Here is a 19,312-nt window from a genome sequence, read left to right as displayed (position 1 = left end):
TACTAGCTATTTGTATAACCCCTAGCAAAGTGGGGACCTGATACCTGTTTGGCGGCTGTAAGTAATACAGAGAATTAAGAATAATAAATACACATCATTATATGCAGTACAATGTAATATTCCCTTGAGACTGTGGTGATATTATCCCTTGTCTGCTAGCAGAGAGAGAAGGGGGGTGCATGTCAGGGAAGAATCCTGACAGTGAGATCTATTAGCCTGAGGGATAAGCCCTCCAGAGAAGCTGTGGAAGTCCCTTCACTTGGGACATCTAAAACTAGACTGGACAAAGGCATTAGAAACTGTAGTGTTGGGAGCAACCCTTCACTAGAAGAGGCATAGAGTAGATCTGGCATGGAGGCAGGCCCTTTTCCATCTCTGATTTGATAATAGATGCACTTCAGAAGCACCAATATCACAGAGATAGCAAATGTTTCGGGGGGCAGGGGGTGAAAGAGCTACTTATGTGCATGGGGAAGTGCTCATAGACTTCTGCAAAAACATGAGGATTTGTTTTTGCTAGTGCCTGGCTGCTATTACCAGCCAATGTTTTTACAGCAATGTGTCATTAAAAATAGTAATAAAGAGAGAAATCTTCCTTACTTAAGTGCTACTATATCAAACACTCTTTGCAGGCTAGGACAGGCACTAATGTTCCCTTTGTGAAATATCAGCTCCATCTTCTGTTTCTAATAATAACACTGAAAGGTATAATGTGTGAAGAGGACTTTTGTACATATTTTTTTTCTGCAAAAAAGAGCCTCACTGTGTCTCCTGGAGTTAAAAAGAAGTTTACAAATAGGACAGGGGAAGGATACAATAGAAATATTTTTGAGAGATTGCTACTATCACATTCATGCCTTAACATAAAACAAGGGGATGTTTTGGTTAACACCAGTCCATCCGAAAGAGTTGCCTTTTTATGCATCTTACTGTTATGGTAAACAAGCTGTTGCCATAGAGGTTGTATCAATATTTTTAAGAGTTTTGAAGGCGGTGGTATTCCTACTTTAGCTGGTTTCACAAGGTTCTTGTGCAATAAGAATACATACCTTTCAAGGAGACGTGCTGGTCTGATGTAGTAGAAGAGCAGAATTACGATGAAGTCATTGTGGACGGGGAGAAATATACACCTCTCTGGGTACATTATGCTTCTAGATGACCACAAGTCATCAATGTTGCAGAGGGACCATATGTTGTAGATGGTTAATTCCTATCTTTTTGGCTCTTAAGGGTTAGCTTCAGAATGGGTGGCTGAACTGACTTGTTAAAAATAACAAATTGGCAAATCTTTGTCCCCAACGCCAACCATTCCCATCCTTTATAAAAAAACAATTGAATGCAAATGAACCAAGATTTGGTGACCTAGAGATCTAGTCAGGACCCACCTGTTTCCCAAGCTCTTGCTGAAATGGTTTTAACTGATCAAAGGGTTGGAGAAAGTGGAACTAGGTAATGTTGCTCGCGGGCTTTATTTAATAAGATACTATTGGTGTAATTGTTTAGGTGCCTCAGGATGTTGTTGTTAAAGTAGGATGTTTTAAAGTAGATCATGTAGTGCACATCATTCAAGGTAGATGCAATTAACACAGTGAAATAGTCTGATAACTTCCCTACCTCCTTTTCACTCTTCTAAGTTTCTAGTCAGAAGTGAAAAGGCTGGAAATTGCATGAGCAAACATACTCTTTTAGGAGTTTTCAGCCTACTTTTTCAGCTTCAAAAATTTATTCCCAGTATGAACTGCTCACTTCACCTTGAATGGTCTCTTACAACTTGTATTAACTCCTTCATGCTAAACAATCTGTTTCACCTGTGTCCCTGTATTGAGCTGGGACACTCTGAATACTGTTCCCAGACCTGAAGAAGAGTTCTGTGTAAGCCCAAAAACTTGTCTCTCTCACCAGCAGAAGTTGGTCCAGTAAAAGGCATTATTACCTCTCCCACCTTGTCTCTCAAAAAGTTTAGATAGTTGTGAGTCAACATTGTGTCAAACATTCTACTCCCCAAAAAACCCCCACAAGTGACCCTAAATAAATAAATTAAAAATACAAATTACTCTGAAACAAATCAATCTTTAAAAGAGGTAAATTAATCAAAGTCAAAAACAAAACCCATACCCTAAGCAGAGTTTATGTAGCAAAAAGGAAGAAGTGCCAAACACTCCAGGAAGTTCACTAGGGCCTTCACAATTGCTATTAATTTTATTTGGAAGTTGCTTGGATGCCCCACCACTGGGTGGCAGTATAAATTCCTAAAATAGACTATTAAGCATTGGATAAACCCCTGGTCTTTGCAAAACAAATCCAATCCTTGTTGACATTCTCCACTCACTACTTCAAATCTATCTGGCTTTGTTTTTTGAAGTCCCACATGAAGTTATTTGTTGTCAACATATATAATTCCAGTGGACTTTTGAACTCGGAATCACCACACAAATTAGTCTCTGAAGTGAAAAAGTATGACTGTTGCTGGCAGAACTGTGAGTGGAGGTTTTTGGTGTATCTGCCTTGCAACCACATAGTTCAAAAACAAACCAGTAAACAAGACAAGACAATTTTACTGAAAAGTAGTAATAATAATAACAAATAATAATAACAAACAATAATAATAAAAACAAGCTGCTTTCTATACTTACCAGACTGTCCACGTCTATGCTTGAGTTTACTGCCCATTGTAAGGTGCTCATGATATTCATGGCTAAAGTTAGAATAACGGCAGCTTTGGTTTGCCCTTCACCTGCAGGCGGGGGGGAAAACTGTTTATAAATATGATTACATGCAAATAAAAAGCCAATGGCTAGCAGAGAAAATGGGTATGTATATCTTAAAATGTGAATGTCCAGTAAAAGTGTTTATTTTTTTACTGCTGCTGTTCAAAGAGGAAGCATGTTTTAGCAATTAAAGTAAAGGACTGGGAGTTGGGATTCTGGGTTCTACTCCTGACATTGATACTAGACTTGCTGTTTGTCAGAAGCTGGGAATGGGCGACAGGGGATGGATCACTTGATGATTACCTATTCTGCTCTGGGGCACCTCACATTGGCCACTGTCAGAAGATAGGATACTGGACTAGATGGACCTTTGGTCTGACCCAGTATGATTGTTCTTATATTCTTATGGATCTGCTCTTGTTTTGATGGAAGTTAATGGGGAATTTTAGCACTGAATTAAATTGGGAACAGGTTCAGGCCCTATGTGACCTTAATTACTTGCCCTCAAGTTTTTCATTCTAGACTCTAGGAATCTATAAAATGCCTCATCTGTCACATCCAGATGTCAAAAGAATTAATTATGGAGAGGTTTGTGACTAGAGTTCCATTTTAATGCTACCACCACCAAGATAATTCAAACTGCTTAGTCCACAAACTGAAGATTGGGGTTTCGTCTGTTGGCCAAATTGAGAACGAATTTTTCTTATTATTTACTGAAAGTTGGTGTTGTGACTTTTTGTGGGTTGGTTGTTTGATGGTCATTAATATCAGTAGCGTTTAGCTGCCTCTCAGCAAATTCACACAGACTGTCATGAGTACTATAATCCCTCCATGGTTCTGTTTTGAATCTGACATGCCATTGTATACAGGGCTTAAAATGTCAAATTGGATAAAAGTTTTAGTTACACTACAGCTACCTTCCTCTGGTTTGTCCATTGCCTCAAAAAATAACCTCCTGTACATTTTTTTATAGACTTGTTCTCTTTATCAAAGTAATTATAAATCTGAAGAATAAAAAGGAACACGGTCCTTTTAAAATCTGATCAGTTTCAGAAAACAAATTCAGAGTAGTTTCAGGTACTGCACCTACCATTCTGTTTGCCTGCCCATATCTATATCTATACGCACAATCAAACTTTCATATTTATTAAAATTGTGTTTGTGTTCCTGAGTAATATGAACTTGACTATATACAAAGTGCTTACACAAAATAAACAAACAAGGGGGAAAAGTGAAGATTGCTTCCCCATGATTTTTCCCTGTAACTTTTCAGTTAGTCCCCTGAAATATTAGTTTTAAGTAAAGTAGCCAAACATTTTCAGACAGTGATTCTTTTTTAAGTTGATAATGTCCCTTTTAAAGGTGTAAAAGGAGATAGAGCATTACAATACAAATTTGTGTAACTTCTCATTAAAAAACAGATAAAATGAAAAAAAATGAATCTGGGCAGATGAAATTTGAATATCTGAACTTTGCTTTTGCTGAATGTATTAATGCAGCTAAATGAGCACAACATTATTGAATTTGCAAATTAAATTATTCAAATACACAACTGTAAAACTTCATCCAAATCCAAATGTGTTGTCTGAAATCTAGCTGCACAGTAATGATTATAGATGGTGCAAAGTGGTGGTCTGGAGTTAACTCCACCTTAATGAAGTTTGTTGTCTTGGAGTTGATGATTGTAAAGTGCTTTGAGCTCCTTAGATGAAAAGGGAGATCGTTAAGTGCAAAGTATAGTTTGTGCCAAACTACCTGAAAACAGTCTACAGTACACTTTTGCAGAACACTGCCACACTAATGCAAAAAAGACTCTTCTAAATTCCTTCTCTCCTGAGTTTGTGTCAAGCTTCTGGTAATCACAGTGCTAGAAAACTGTACATGTAATATACAATACTTGGCAGTAGAACTTCAAGTAAATATACAAAGGAGAGACTTCCTGTGTGACACAACTCAAAACCTTGGCACTCCACATTCTGGATAGAGTCTGGATCAATTTAAAACACTATATCTGGAAGAATATTTAATTAATTTTTTTTGTCTATAATGTTTTGTTTTTCTCAATTTTAAAATATGACAAATACTGAAATATAATTGTACAGGTAGCCAAGGGCCTATCTTTCTGTCATTTGAAGTCAGTGGAAATATTGTCATTGATCCCAATAAGAATGGGATTAGGCATCAAACATTTTATATTTTGTGTTGTCCTAGAGAAAAAATTTAGCTAAATACCATGGATAACAAATTTAGGTGTAACACTTTTTGCAGTATAGCATCACAATGAAACTGTCCACGTATTTTGGTCACCTTTAAAGTTAACATCTTCCAAGAATTACTTTACAATGGTATCTGCAATATCAGGATTTTCCCTTATTTTCAGAATAGGAAATGCCTCCTGACTTTGCATCTCACAGGTGGCATTCCGTACCCGATAAGACAGGACCCTAACTCTGGTATCTCTAATACTGTTACCACTATTGTGGGAACAGCTGCTGTTAAATCTTGACTCTTTAATGGTAACCTCTTTGTAAATGATGATATTCAAATAAATGAAACTGACTTACTTACGGAGTTGATTTTCCCTCTCCTAATATTTATTGATGCTATTTTGAAAGCATTTGGACAAGTAAAAATCAAGCAACATTTGCCTTGCAGATTAATGGGTTCTTACAAATGTGTTAATTAGCACAATGTGGATGTTATTAACTAAATAAGAAATCCAGCTAAATACTCAATCATTTCTATACTCAGTATTTAAGATTATTCTGTTTAATATGTTATTTTTAAACTTCTGTATATCTTTCATGAAAATTCTCAATACAAAATGCAGAATAGAGAACTGAGGAGAATTCCAGGAATTAATACAAGGCTATAGTTCTGTCGAAGGGCTCTGCAAACAGCCACCATAAGATGCATGTATTTTTTTCATGTCCTTTTTTATGTTAACTGTTAAAAAAAAAATCAGTTTCAACCTGGAGAAGGGTCTATCCCTTCTCTCCAATCCATGCACAAATGTGGCTCTCATACTAAAGTCCTGAAATCTAATGTGACAAAGAATGCATTAGCATTCTAAGCACATCTTTTGTCTGAAAGCGCTGTTGCTGATTCACTAGTATTAGAGCTGTGCAATGCAATAGTTTGGGGGGGGGTTTGTGATTTTCTCCCTAAAATCAGGTAAAACTCATGCTTTTGTGTGCAATCTGCTTTGATTTTACTGACTTGAATTCAAAGTTCAATGTAAAATTTGGGAGAGGGGGACAAATGCACATGAACAAGAACTGAAATATACATATAACAATAACATATATTAAAACTCATTAAAACTGCTGTGTTTTGCACAGGGCTCAATAATTTTAACATGCAAAGAGAAACCAAAGCAGACAGGCTTTGGGGCATTCTGTTTCTGAAGAAATGCATTATATTTAACTAACACTTTCTCTATGGCTTCATTTAGATGTTCACCTTCCATCTTAAACTGTACAGATGCTATGCTGGTCAAAGGCCGCCAACTTCTATCCAACAGTGGCAGCATTTCAGCAATGAGTGAGATGGTGAGAGCATATAACATACATAGTTTTATAATTAGTTGTGAGCACTTCAGGGATTCTGGGTGGCAGGTGCTAAACTGTACTCTCAGTAGTTTGAGCACTAGGCAGGGAGTCAGGAAACATGGGTTCTGTTTCTGACTTGCTGGGTGACCTGATCCAGTTCACTGAATCTTTCTGTTTCTCATATGGGAACAGTAATGTTAATCTAGTTATGCTAAGAGCTATGAGCTCTACAGATTAAGAGCACCATGTAAGTGTACATTTATTGGTATGGGGGTGCACAGTTGAATTAACATAAGAGAATTTTTTTAATAGTTACAGTACTGAGTAGGAAATTTTTGGTTCACTTTAACATGTTTTTTCCTCACTGGATAGTACTTTCAAATTAACCCTTTCAGCCAATTCTGTAAAACATCAGATTTTAGATAATAACTATTTTAACTGATAACTCACAATATTTTGATAGAATAACAATAAATTTGCTATTTTAATGCTTTGTTTTCAGCCTATACTACAATCCTGCAATAATTTCTAAATCTGGCCCCTTAAACAGAAGCAAAACTTTCATTTTAATCTCTCAGTAAAGTTACTGTACCTGAAGTCGCAATAGAGATGAATGCCACAGCAATGAAGAAGAGGACAAAAATAAGTTCTATTCTCATCTGGAACCAGCGCAGTGTGGACAGGTACAGGAACCAGTTCACTGTATGCAAGTTCAGCGCTTTGTGAAATAAGGTTTCAAAATATGGCTGTCGCCCAAAAGCTCTTAGTGTCCATAGCCCCTTTAAGCTTGTAACAAGATGTGTGAAAATTGGACTCCGGGCTGTAAAGTATTTAGATTAAAAACACTGTAAACATTCATCCTTCAGTACCTTTCAGAATAGAAATGACCTAAAAGCCCAACCCCACTCAATAATATAACTATCTTCATTTTTTTAAATTATACGTATCTTATTTTTCTTTCACAAATACCATCAACATACTCATAGAACAGGATATATGGTACTAGTGGTCCTATAAATGTGATGAAATTCCATTCAATGTATAATCTATGAGTGAACATTTTATTTTTTTGCAGCCAGTATAATTACTTGTAGAAATCCCTGCTATAGTGAGATATCACATGGAGGAAAACCAACAAAAATGAATTTCTTAATATTCTGCAAACTAAGCAAGGCAAGGTTTTTAACAAATAGAGAATGCCTCATCGCTCTGAATTGCAGAGTACGACAAACCTGTAATAGAAGTTTTGCAACACATCAAAAGTAGTAATGATCCCTCTGAACTTCACAATTCAGGCCTGTCCCTAACCAAAAGCAAAGGTAATCATCAATATCTGACATTCATGACTGAGATGCTAAGGAGCTGAAGGTCTGTCCTGAAGCCACAACATTGTCTGAATAAATGATCCAGCAAATCCTTGCTTCTAAAATTCTAAAATAGCATTGTCATTACATGTTCTAAATATGTTTCTGCATAAAGGGCCTATCCCTGAGAGGTGCTGAGCACCAACAAAGCCTGATCTCAAATTTTCAAGTACATTTAATCTTATTAAAACGGTATTTCAGATCATTATTTATTTTCAGGTGCACTAGTGATGCCCAACTTTAAATCTGTTTTCTTCGTTGCTCTTTGGCAGGAGGGAACTCCTTATTTGCTGGCTGAGTAATAGCATAAGCTATCAGGGGAGATGAATGTTCTGCTCCTGCAGACAATGGAATCTTGCACCAGAGAAGGCAAAGAAAAGGTGAAAGGGTAAATTGCTTCTCCATTTATTTGTTGTGGGTTTCGGTGTCTACAAATGTGGCTGCTTCTACTGTGACCCCAGAACCTCTTAATGCCAGCTGGCAAAGGGGTACACAGGGGGTGCAAGGAGATTACAGGTGTCTCCTGAGTCTGGTATGAACATTTTAGTTCACCAAAGAGTGTCATGTAAGGTCTCTAATAAAAGCTTATGTCATCCTCATCCTCATAATCATTGCAAAATGCTTGTATGGATGATATTTAAGGAGTTAAGTATCTGTACCAGAAATGTGTGTCCTTAAAGTCTGTGTCACCAACAGAGGTGAAGAAACAAGTTTTCTCTAACACAAGAAATGCTTCTCTCTCCCTGTCTCTGATGTAACCTAATACAATATATGTTCCATTTACACACAAAGTCAAAAATTAATGAAAAGATATGAAATCAACAGGCGAGGGGCACACAGGGGGGAAAAACAAGCCACAGGGGGTTATCTTGAGTAAGGACAATGAACTTTGTGGGTATTTCTAGGAGGCAAGGCAGACACTCCTGTACGGTTTTACTGAGGGGACAAGCTGTGAGAACGGCTTGTGTCTTGGGGGAAAAAGAGATCTCAACAATCCTTGCTGAAAAATGCTGACTTCGGGATAAGCTAGAATTATCAAGACAAAGAAATAATTTTAGTTTAGTCTAAGGTTTAGATTGTGTGTTATGGTTTTATTTGATATGTAACCAATTGTTTCCAATACCTTGTCTTTCTAACACTTTGAATCTCTGTTATTTAAAAATAAACTTACTCTTGTTTTAACTATAAATATATTGAAGTGCTATGGTGTAAATCAAAGTATTGGCCCTGAGTTGAATCTAACAAGTTGGTGTGTTCTGTTCCTTTGAGGACAGCTCACCTGGTATTTCTGTGAGTAACCAGTGACAGGGGGATACTTGGAAGGGTCTCAGGAGCTGGGGTGCATCTGTTAACTACCTACAGAACAAATGCAAGGTTGGTGTAACCCAGATGAGAATACTTGAGGGGATGACAGGCTGGCTGTGATGGGGAGCTATCGCTCAGCTGTCGCAGGCAAGTTTCTCTTGCTCTGGAGGCAACAAGGTGACTCACAGCAGTGGGTACCCAGAGAAGCATCACACATACCTTCAGATTCCAGTTGTTTCAGCTGCTGAGAAGTGCGGAGAAAATATGTCCTTAACATAATAAAGGCTCCTATCACAGGCACTGATGCCAGGAAGATGTAGGGCAGTAAAATTGAGACTACTATTATGGCGCCAGTCACAATCAGTATTAACTGTAGGAGGAAAGAAAAATAATATTGATACAGTACATTTTCATTTTACAGGTTAGAGATTGGTGATGAATCACCCCTTGAGGCCTATGTACTGTTCAACTTCATTACTTCAATCAAGTAAATCAGTGGCCTCTAGATACGGCAAGAACTGCTTTGCAAAAAAGGTGATAACTTTCACCTCTAAATCACTGGTTGAATCCAGGCCCAGTCAGTAAGTGACTGAAAACTGTTCAGTTTTGAAATCGTAGTCTCAAATAATTTTCTAGCAGACAAGTATTCATATCACCATAAAACCTCCTGACAACTGGCAATCTCAGCAGAAGGTGAGGGTTGAATAGCCATGGACACTGAATTAACTTTCACGCTGGAAAGAAATTTGCACAATTGCTGCTCTTGATGTCTGTGACTGTAAGAGAGGACTTCAGTTTCCGATTATCTCAGTCTGGTGTCTTTCACAAACACTATATTAACATAAATTTTTCTCTGGAAAAATTTCCTATCCTTCACTTTTTTTTTTAAGTATTAATTTAAAAAAATCCTCATCTGGAATCTAAGCAATTGAATAGGAGCATCAAGGGTTATGGACAAACACCTACTGTAGCAGCTGCAATGGTAAACAATGAGATACTTCACTGTATTTTAGATTTGTTTTAAGAGGTGAATCTTTGGGCTGATGCAGCATGGGTTATAATTTTGCAGGCTGTGTTGCACTGGTTTGTGGTAATGCAAGAGTTGTGTTTGCTTGTTATTTCATAATGCAGAATGTAACAACCATTCTAATCTTAAGAGGAGAATGAACCATTCATCTGAAATTCAGTCAAATTATATAACTCCCAAATCAAAGACTCCACATGGAATCATACAGCCCCGTGATGACCCTGCTTTAACACAGGTTCCTATCATTCTCTCTAATTCTGCAGAGGTTATCAATCTGTGCTACATTGTCCTTACTGTTGCTGTGCCATTTTTGTATCTGATCTTGCCTGCATGAGCAATAGAAGTAGAAAAGTGAGACAAGCCTAGATTCTCAAAGGTATTTAGCTGCCTAACTCCCACCGGGAGTTACTTTTCAGGGTCTGGGCCACAGTCTGTAGAGGAAATGGCTTCATGGATCATAGTCACTGAAGCAAAATGTTAATGGAAAATGGAAAACAGAGAAGAAAACTAAAAGGGGACATTTAAGCATACAATGAGAAAAGTAATGTCCAAGAACAAACAGTGTGAAATAACAACTCTGCTCAGGATATCTCGTTTGTGGCCTCTGAGAGAGGAGCACCCTCTTAGTCTGAACATGGGTGCTTCCTGCCTGAAACATCCTAATGTACAAAATGGAGTTGTATATCTAAGTGGAACTTCCACAGCGAACCATATCACACATAGCTCAATAAGTGCCCTTGTATTTTCATAACAAGTTCAATTTTTAATAGTGCAGATCTAGAAGTATAATTTTAAAAATGTACATGTTTTCAACTAGTTTTGTGAAGTCACTATAATGAATAACATTATACTAAAGCCTAATCCCTACTATGTTATACAAATGTAAAGAGGTTGGCTATTTGAAATCCTAAATACTGCTTATCTGCTTTGAAATGGGATCTTGAACTGACTGTTTCAGCAGGAGATACAAGTTACATTTCATAACTGACTCTTTAGTTATGAGAACCTCCTTTGAGTGCTCTGTGTAGGTGCTTCTTTTCCCTTCTAAATAGGTATTTCTTGTATAGAATATAAGCAGGGTTTCCCCTTCACAGACTGTAAATTAATCTCCCTTTAACCTATTATTTAAACTCAGAAAACTGAATTTCTGTCCCCTGGAAAACTTCAAGGTTTCAAGAAAGTTTGTATCTCAATATGGGATGAAAAGTAAAAACCACATTTTTATGGGACAGAAATTCTGAAAAATTCCATTTCAGAAGAAATGGAATTTTTCTTCTTGCTGGCTGCCTGCCTGGAAAGCTGTTGTCAATTTCATTTTCTGCCTACAGAATATTGATTTTTTTATTTTTTATTTTTTTTCAGAATTGAAACTTTCCCATGGAAAACTGTTGATTTTTGTGAAAAGGGCATTTTCCACTGGAAAATCATTCCGATGGAAATTTCCGAACCAGCTGTACTAGGTACATGAATTAAATTAACCAGAACATTTAAGACAGTAAACTGGTCTCCTTATCAAAATCAAAACCTCACCATTATACATCAGAGCTTCAATGGCCTGAGCATGGACCCTTAGATGGCTTCTAAAGTCAAGTCTCCTAAGTTGTAATACACAACTCCTGGGCTACATCAAAATCCGGCTGCATATTTCTCTCATTTCAATATAGTTTTTAATACAGTGTTGCTTCTTGACATGTCAAAATACTATAATTCCAGAAGTTTCATATATTCTTCCTGAACATAAGACTTGCCATACTGGATCTGCCCCATGGTCTATTGGTCCAGTATCCTGTCTCTGACAGTTGCTAGTACCAGTTGCTTCAGAGGAAGTAGCCTTGTAGTATGCAGTTATGGAACAACCTCGCCACAGGCAATGTTTCCACCAAACCTATAGTAATTAGCAGCTGGCTTGTGCCCTGAAGCATGAGGAATTTATATCCTTTCCAAAACCTTTTTTTAAAAGTATTTACTACCGTAACTCTGCAGATATTCATCCATCTAAATGTCCAATTGTTTCCTGAATCCTGCTAAGATCATGGCCTACAGCTAAATAGAAGGGGGGGAATCTAACAAGCTAAATGTATGTTGCGTTCTAATTTTTTGCTTAGTTCTTTTTATTTAATATGATATGTTATCCATGCTGTGTGACTGCAGGGGAAGACTAAATAAACAAATATATCTAGAACTCTGATTTTACAAACCTGAATGAAGTCAAATATTGTGAGTGGCAGTACGTCATCCAGTATGGCTGTATCTTTAGAGAATCTGTTAAGTATTCCACCTACAGATGGAAAAAAACAGAAATAAAGCAACAGGCAAAGGGCTCGTTGTTACATGAATATGTTCTACAGATGTCAGCTTTAACTAAAACTATAGCTTTTCTGCACATGGAAATGTTAACTGAGAGATGTTTTTAAAGTTTTTGCGCTAAACTCAGCCTTGGTATAAGTGCTATTCCCTTATTGTTAATGGAGTTACATCTGCTTACAACAGGGCTGAATTTAGCCCTACAGCTTTTATTTTAGTTAGTGAGGTCCCAGGAAAATGCAGAATAGGTTAGTACAATAGAAGATGCATGCTTAGAAGGGATGGGGAAGAGAGACAAAGAAAGACAGGCTGTACCACTCACGCAATAGATTTTGCAATAGATATGGATAGTCTGTGCATTAGCATGGTATTTAATTTCCAAATATCAGCTTCCTGACTTCCAAGCAGACTTAATGTGCATAATGATGTTAAGAGAGAATTAGTAATAAGAAGGAGTTATATGAAATGGAGACTCATTTTGGTCCATCTCTATTCACTAGTGTCTCCCGCTATCTACTCTTAAGTATAGTCCAGTAAATGAGGATAAGACAGGAATTTTATACACAGATGACAGTGGCACTTACTGCATTAGTTATGTAACAAAATCTCCAGTAACTTTAGGGACAGATTTTGATACCCTTACTCATGCTGAGTAGCACCTTATTCCATCCACTTCAGTGGGATTACCTGGAGTAAGGGTATCTGATTTCTGACCTTCAGTTACTTATTGCAGAGCTGACTGTGTATCTTATACAATAGTTTTATCCAAAGTGAACTCAGCTCTTGTCTGTTTTTATGGTTTTTTTACACTGTTGTCATAAATATAAAGGGAAGGGTAAACACCTTTAAAATCCCTCCTGGCCAGAGGAAAAAGCCTTTCACCTGTAAAGGGTTAAGAAGCTAGGATAACCTCGCTGGCACCTGACCAAAATGACCAATGAGGAGACAAGATATTTTCAAAGCGGCGGGGTGGGGAGAAACAAAGGCTCTCTCTGTCTGTGTGATGCTTTTGCCAGGAACAGAAAAGGAATGGAGTCTTAGAACTTAATAAGTAATCTAGCTAGATATGTGTTAGATTCTGTTTTGGTTAAATGGCTGAGAAAATAAGCTGTGCTGAATGGAATGTATATTCCTGTTTTTTCTTGTCTTTTTGTAACTTAAGGTTTTGCCTAGAGGGATTCTCTGTGTTTTGAATCTGATTACCCTGTAAGGTATTTACCATCCTGATTTTACAGAGGTGATTCTTTTACTTTTTTTCTTCAATTAAAATTCTTCTTTTAAGAACCTGATTGCTTTTTCATTGTTCTTAAGATCCAAGGGTTTGGGTCTGTGTTCACCTATGCAAATTGGTGAGGATTTTTATCAAGCCTTCCCCAGGAAAGGGGGTGTAGGGTTTGGGGAGGATTTTGGGGGGAAAGACATTTCCAAGCGGGCTCTTTCCCTGTTATATATCTGTTAGACGCTTGGTGATGGCAGCAATAAAGTCCAAGGACAAAAGGTAAAAAAATAGTTTGTACCTTGAGGAAGTTTAACCTAAGCTGGTAAAAATAAGCTTAGGGGGTTTTCATGCAGGTCCCCACATCTGTACCCTAGACTTCAGAGTGGGGAAGGAACCTTGACATGTTGGCACAGCGGTGGGATCATTTTGAGATCAATTTGAGATTTTTTGAACCAGAAGCACAGATTTTAAAAGGAAATATTTTTTTTCCTTTGGGCTGCTGGAAAGCAGGTTTTAAGCTGAAAGCAGTTAGAGGTTTGGGTTTTTTTTGTCTCTGCTTGGGGGCCAGAGCAGAGACAAAAGGGAATTGTCTTTTGTGAGCTGGAGTTTTCTCTACCTAAAGGCAGGGTAGTTAACCTCCTGCAGGGAAATTCACAAGTCTTCACAGACCTGAAGTTGTTTTTTACCTAAGAGCAACTAGAGGGATTTTAAAGGTGTTTACCCTTCCCTTTATATTTATGACAACTTTTATAAAACCTGCAGGAGATATTTCAAAACCAACGCAGACATCTAAAATGTGTGGTACTTAAAATGCAGTCAAGATTTTCTACAAGATTCATACATTACTTTTGATGTAGCAAACATTTAAAATTGAACTGAGGTGGTAGAGAAAACAATGGTGCCCTTTAAACAGAATGAAGCACTCTTTAATTAAAATCAAAGGCATAAATAATTAAGTCAGTCAGTTTCTAACTTGACTACCTGCTTTCAAAGAGTTGACGACTGACATCGGTGCCTGAAGAACTGCGTGCAGCATCTTCTGATGAAGAGTTTTAGAAACTGTTATAAGAGTATGCACCAGGGGTAAACCTCTGAAGATTCCCAAGGCAAACAGGGTATCTGCCACTCCCACGTAAATATAGAAGACATAGTAGCTGCTAGTGTCGGTGACAATCACTGCAGCACTGTTGGACACATCAGAGCTGTAATTTTTTTCCTTTGTTGCATTTGCCACTTTTGCAGCATATCTATGAAATGCAATTTAAAAAAATACAGTAAGTTCAAAAAGCATCTTCATTCCTTTTACTATCATTATTACACAAGTAGTATCTACAAGCTCCATTTGTCCTAAATCCATATGGGTGATTTTTCTTTCTTGAACATCAACCTCCATGTACAAAACACAACTAATTGGTCACTCCATATTCTATTAAGCCTAAATTCTCATCCCTGTGTTCAGCTATCAATGTGCTAAATACCTTATTTATCACTTCTCAGATACATGAGTGCTTATCAAAATCTACGGTATCTTCTAAAATCTGTTTCATCCACATACACTGTAGATGATTTGATAAGGAAATACACAGGAACTAGGCCATTAATATATGCTTAGGAGTCCTCTTTGATTTCCCCTCTATATTATTATGAAAAATGGATTTTATTGGTAATATCTTCTGAACAAGGTACCTTATTAGGAGTTATTTAATAAAAACTAACCTACCCAATTAGTTGGAAATTCATCCTTTTCTAAAAAAGAAAATCTTTTAATTGAGAATTGAGCAAACTAAATTACTAAACAAACAAAATGCTTTATCTGTATCATAACCACACTGGGTAAGGCCAAAAGCACTTCAGTGAATTAGTATAAGAGTAACCTTATTAAACAGAATGTTGGGAATTATTAGGAAAGGGATAGATAATAAGACAGTAAATATCATATTGCCTCTATATAAATCCATGGTATGCCCACATCTTGGATACTGCATACAGATGTGGTCACCCCATCTCAAAAAAGATATACTGGAATTGGAAAAGGTTCAGAAAAGGGCAACAAAAATTATTAGGGGTATGGAACGGCTGCCATATGAGAAGTGATTAATGAGACTGGGACTTTTCAGCTTGGAAAAGAGACGACTACAGTGGGATATGATAGAGGTCTATAAAATCATGACTGGTGTGGAGAAAATAAATCAGGAAGTGTTATTAACACCTTCTCATAACGCAAGAATTAGGGGTCACCAAATGAAATTAATAGGCAGAAGGTTTAAAACAAACAAAAGGAAGTATTTCTTCACACAATGCATAGTCAACCTGTGGAACTCTTTGCCAGAGGATATTGTGAAGGCCAAGATTATAACAGTGTTCAAAAAAGAACTAGATAAATTCATGGTCCATCAATGGCTACTAGCCAGGATGGGCAGGGGTGGTGTCCCTAGCCTCTGTTTGCTAAAGGTGGGAATGAGCGACAGGGGATGGATCACTTGATGATTATGTGTTCCTCTGGGGCATCTGGCATTGGCCACTGTCAGAAGACAGGATACTGGGCTAGATGGACCTTTGGTCTGACCCAGTATAGCCATTCTTATATGTTTTTGACTAGCTTTAAGGATCTTCATGAACAAATATTAAGAGGTTTTTGGGGTTTTTTTTACAAAAAGCAACAGCAGAAAGAGAATCCCCAAGCCCATAATAAAATGCAGACAATACTTACTCTTTGAGAAGCCACACCCCAACCAAAGAAGCAGCCACCTGCAATCAGTGAACATACGATTATTTTTTTCTGTTACATTATGTTCTTTTACTCCCTTTTCTTCTTTCCACAATTATGGTAATTGTTTATTGCATCATTATTTGGACAGAGAACATTATAAATGGATGAAATTCAAACTTCCTTGAAGCAAACACCTTGCCACTTCTGTTCCTCCTTCCAAGGGAAACCCTTCAGTGCACCTCCCAAGGAGATATACATTTATACATACACTTTATGAGCATTCAAGTACCAAAGCACCTTTTATATTTGTTGGCACTGTGTGATTAACAGCGATTTGCTGAAATGCATTCTTGGTGACAAGGGACCCTTACTGTATGTTTGGACATTTCTTTTGTTTTAAATATTATTACATTTTGTTAACAACTCGAACAGTGAGACTGCTTCCCAGTAGATATGAAATATGTGTGATTTCAAATAAAGTGACAGTAAAGAATTCAACACATTACTAATTTTATTTAACTCATTTGTCTGACACTGTTACTTTTCAGGAATATACCCCTTGAGGTATATTCCTGAATATAGGAATATAACCCTAGAGGCACTCAATCTGTGCCTCTTCCTCCAGTTCAGTTCAGCTTTAATTTCTGTCCAAACCTTTGCTACCAGAGTTAGTGTAGTATTGTCACTCTCTCTGACCAATCTCTTTGTCTGATCTGAGTGTTCCTCAGCATGTCTCCTATCCCTCAGCTGCTAGTTTTAAGTAATACTTCAACACACCGTTAATTTGCTGTGCCAGCAATAAAGTTCCACTTTGTTTAAAGTGGAACTCATCCCTTCTGTATAGGCTCTCCTTGCCCCCAATGACAGCCCTCAGTGTCTAATAAATATAGAGCCTCCTCTCTACACTGAATTCTTATCTATCCACTGAGACCCAGGGGAGCCTCCTGTTGAGTTAATCTGATGATACTGGAAGCACTTCAGAAAATCTACTGGATAGATCTTATACTTAAACCTTATTCCTAGTAATTTAAATGTAGATCCTAGGTCATCTCTCTCATATCTCCCCACATCACTGCTATCAAGATATGCCTTATGACAGATTACACCCCAATACTTATTAGAAATTTGTTTTAGATGTCTCATGAGATCTGCCATCTTTGCACCAGTTAGATAAATTACTGAAGAGCTGTCACAATAATCTAGTAATCAATATCTCCCCCCATCCTCCTGTGTCTCACAGCCATAATCGCATCTCCACCTTGGCTGCCTCCCACTACAAGACCAGCGTTCTCATCTGAGGGATGCAGAGAGCCAATTCTGAGGTGGGCCTGCTTTACAGAATCCTTGCATGCTGTTTCTATGAGTATCCACTTCTTCCTCTGCTCTACCAGTTCAGCAACTCTGGCTTCTAGATTCTGTAGTTGGGCATTAAGGACCATGAGCTTCTTGAAAATGTGCACACATACAACACTTGGCCAAAAGGTAAGTTCTTGTACATTTTCCTTGTAATAATGCCCTGGTTGGGTCATGAATCTGGCACCTCTAGATCTAGAATAGCTCATTCTTCTAGGTTTAAGGTAGCATCTATAGCAGTGGTGGGCAACCTACAGCCTGCGGGCCGCATGCGGCCCCTTCCGGGTAATCCGCTGGCCAGCCGCGAGACAGTTTGTTTATGTTGACTGTCTGGAGGCTCAGCCACCTGCAGCTCCCTGCAGACAATGGGAGCTGTGGGAAGTGGTGTGGGCTGCAGGGACATGCTGGCCGCCGCTTCCCGCAGCTCCCATTGGCCAGGAACGGCACACCGCGGCCACTGGGAGCTGTGGGCAGCCGTGCCTGTGTATGGTCAGTGTAAACAAACTGTCTCATGGCCCGCCAGCAGATTACCCTGATGGGCCGCATGCGGCCCACGGGCCGCAGGTTGCCCACAACTGATCTGTAGTGTAAGCTGCCACATAGGGCTCCATTCTCAGCTTTTTACTTGACGCTACTCTCTCAGTTTAGAAGTGTAAAGTCTCTACTGCTAAAGGGTCATGCCCATCATAAATCTCTGTACATGCGGTAGCCATTAGGGGGGACACTGTGTTGCTGAGTATGTAACTCTCACTCGGGTTGGAAATTTTGTCATCCTGCACATATCCACCGGGGACTAAATACATTCTGCGCAATAATTGAATAAGTATTCCCCACCCTGTTAATCTGTTCACTGGTCTTTGACCTCTGTAGTTATACAGGGATTTTACTGAGTGGATATTAGTATGTCCTAGGTTTTGTCTTCCAGTTAGATAAAGGTTTTTAATTTTTTTAAATGATCTAATAGGTGTTCTTTAGGTTTCTAACAATTAACTGAGCAGCATATTCCACTCAGTGACAAACTACCATGCCAAAGCCCCTGTGCGCACTCTGGCTGGGGCCTCTCTTTCAGTTTTGAGGCTGCAAACCCTTGCATAAAGGCAAACTGGCTTTGGCCCAGATTCTCGAAAGTATTTGGGTGCCTAATTCCCAATGAAATCAATGAGAGTTACATGCCTGAAGACCTCTGAGAAGCTGGGCCTTACTAATTAGCAACTGTAGGAAAAGTAAAACCAGAAATAATCTGGGTCCTGACTTTTAATGGTTCAGAGAGAGACTGAGTGGTTAGGACACTCTCCTGGGAGGTGGGAGACCCAAGTTCAAATCCCAGCTCCACATCAGGCAGATAAACCTGGGTCTCCCACGTTGCAGGTGAGTGCAGAAACCACTGAGCTGCAGGTTATAAGGAAGACACCCACATCTCCTCCTCTACCTGTTTGGTTTTAGGAATGCTCTGAGCATGCCCACCAGATTGGATCCAAAGGGTCAATAGACAGGTGAAAACCTAGTATGAGGATCCGTCTGAGGCTTACACATGAGCTAGGCACTTGGGTGCCTAGATTAAGGAATCTGTGCACATGCTCACTAGTAGAAACTTAGGTGCCTAGGGAAATGTAATGGTGGAAATGTAGCCACCTACAGAGAGGCTGCAGCTAAGCAGGGGTTGGAGGATCTCGGTTGTGCCTAAATGGTGGACTTGAGTTCCAAATTCCTCGTGTGAATCTAGCTCTTGGGGTTATGGACTCTTGTACAGCCTTGCACTAACTCATTGTCT

At 38.5% G+C, this 19,312-nt stretch overlaps 1 protein-coding gene across 2 annotated transcripts in view; it reads right to left on the bottom strand.

Annotated features, from left to right (window-relative positions):
* The window catches only part of CFTR (CF transmembrane conductance regulator), a 152,040-nt gene that overhangs the window by 47,411 nt on the left and 85,317 nt on the right, over positions 1 to 19,312 (bottom strand). For both annotated transcript variants that reach the window (XM_043549956.1, XM_027820802.3), the window contains 6 exons: positions 16,189 to 16,226; positions 14,460 to 14,725; positions 12,154 to 12,233; positions 9,148 to 9,298; positions 6,852 to 7,079; positions 2,634 to 2,734 (listed from right to left, as the gene is read on the bottom strand). In XM_043549956.1, coding sequence (XP_043405891.1) covers positions 2,634 to 2,734; positions 6,852 to 7,079; positions 9,148 to 9,298; positions 12,154 to 12,233; positions 14,460 to 14,725; positions 16,189 to 16,226 — 864 coding nt within the window. The remainder of the gene's footprint in view (positions 1 to 2,633; positions 2,735 to 6,851; positions 7,080 to 9,147; positions 9,299 to 12,153; positions 12,234 to 14,459; positions 14,726 to 16,188; positions 16,227 to 19,312) is intronic.

This window comes from Chelonia mydas, chromosome 1 (genome assembly GCF_015237465.2).
Source record: "Chelonia mydas isolate rCheMyd1 chromosome 1, rCheMyd1.pri.v2, whole genome shotgun sequence".
NCBI lineage: Eukaryota > Metazoa > Chordata > Testudines > Cheloniidae > Chelonia > Chelonia mydas.
Note: the sequence above shows the minus strand (reverse complement) of the source record. Positions and strands in the feature narration are given on the sequence as shown.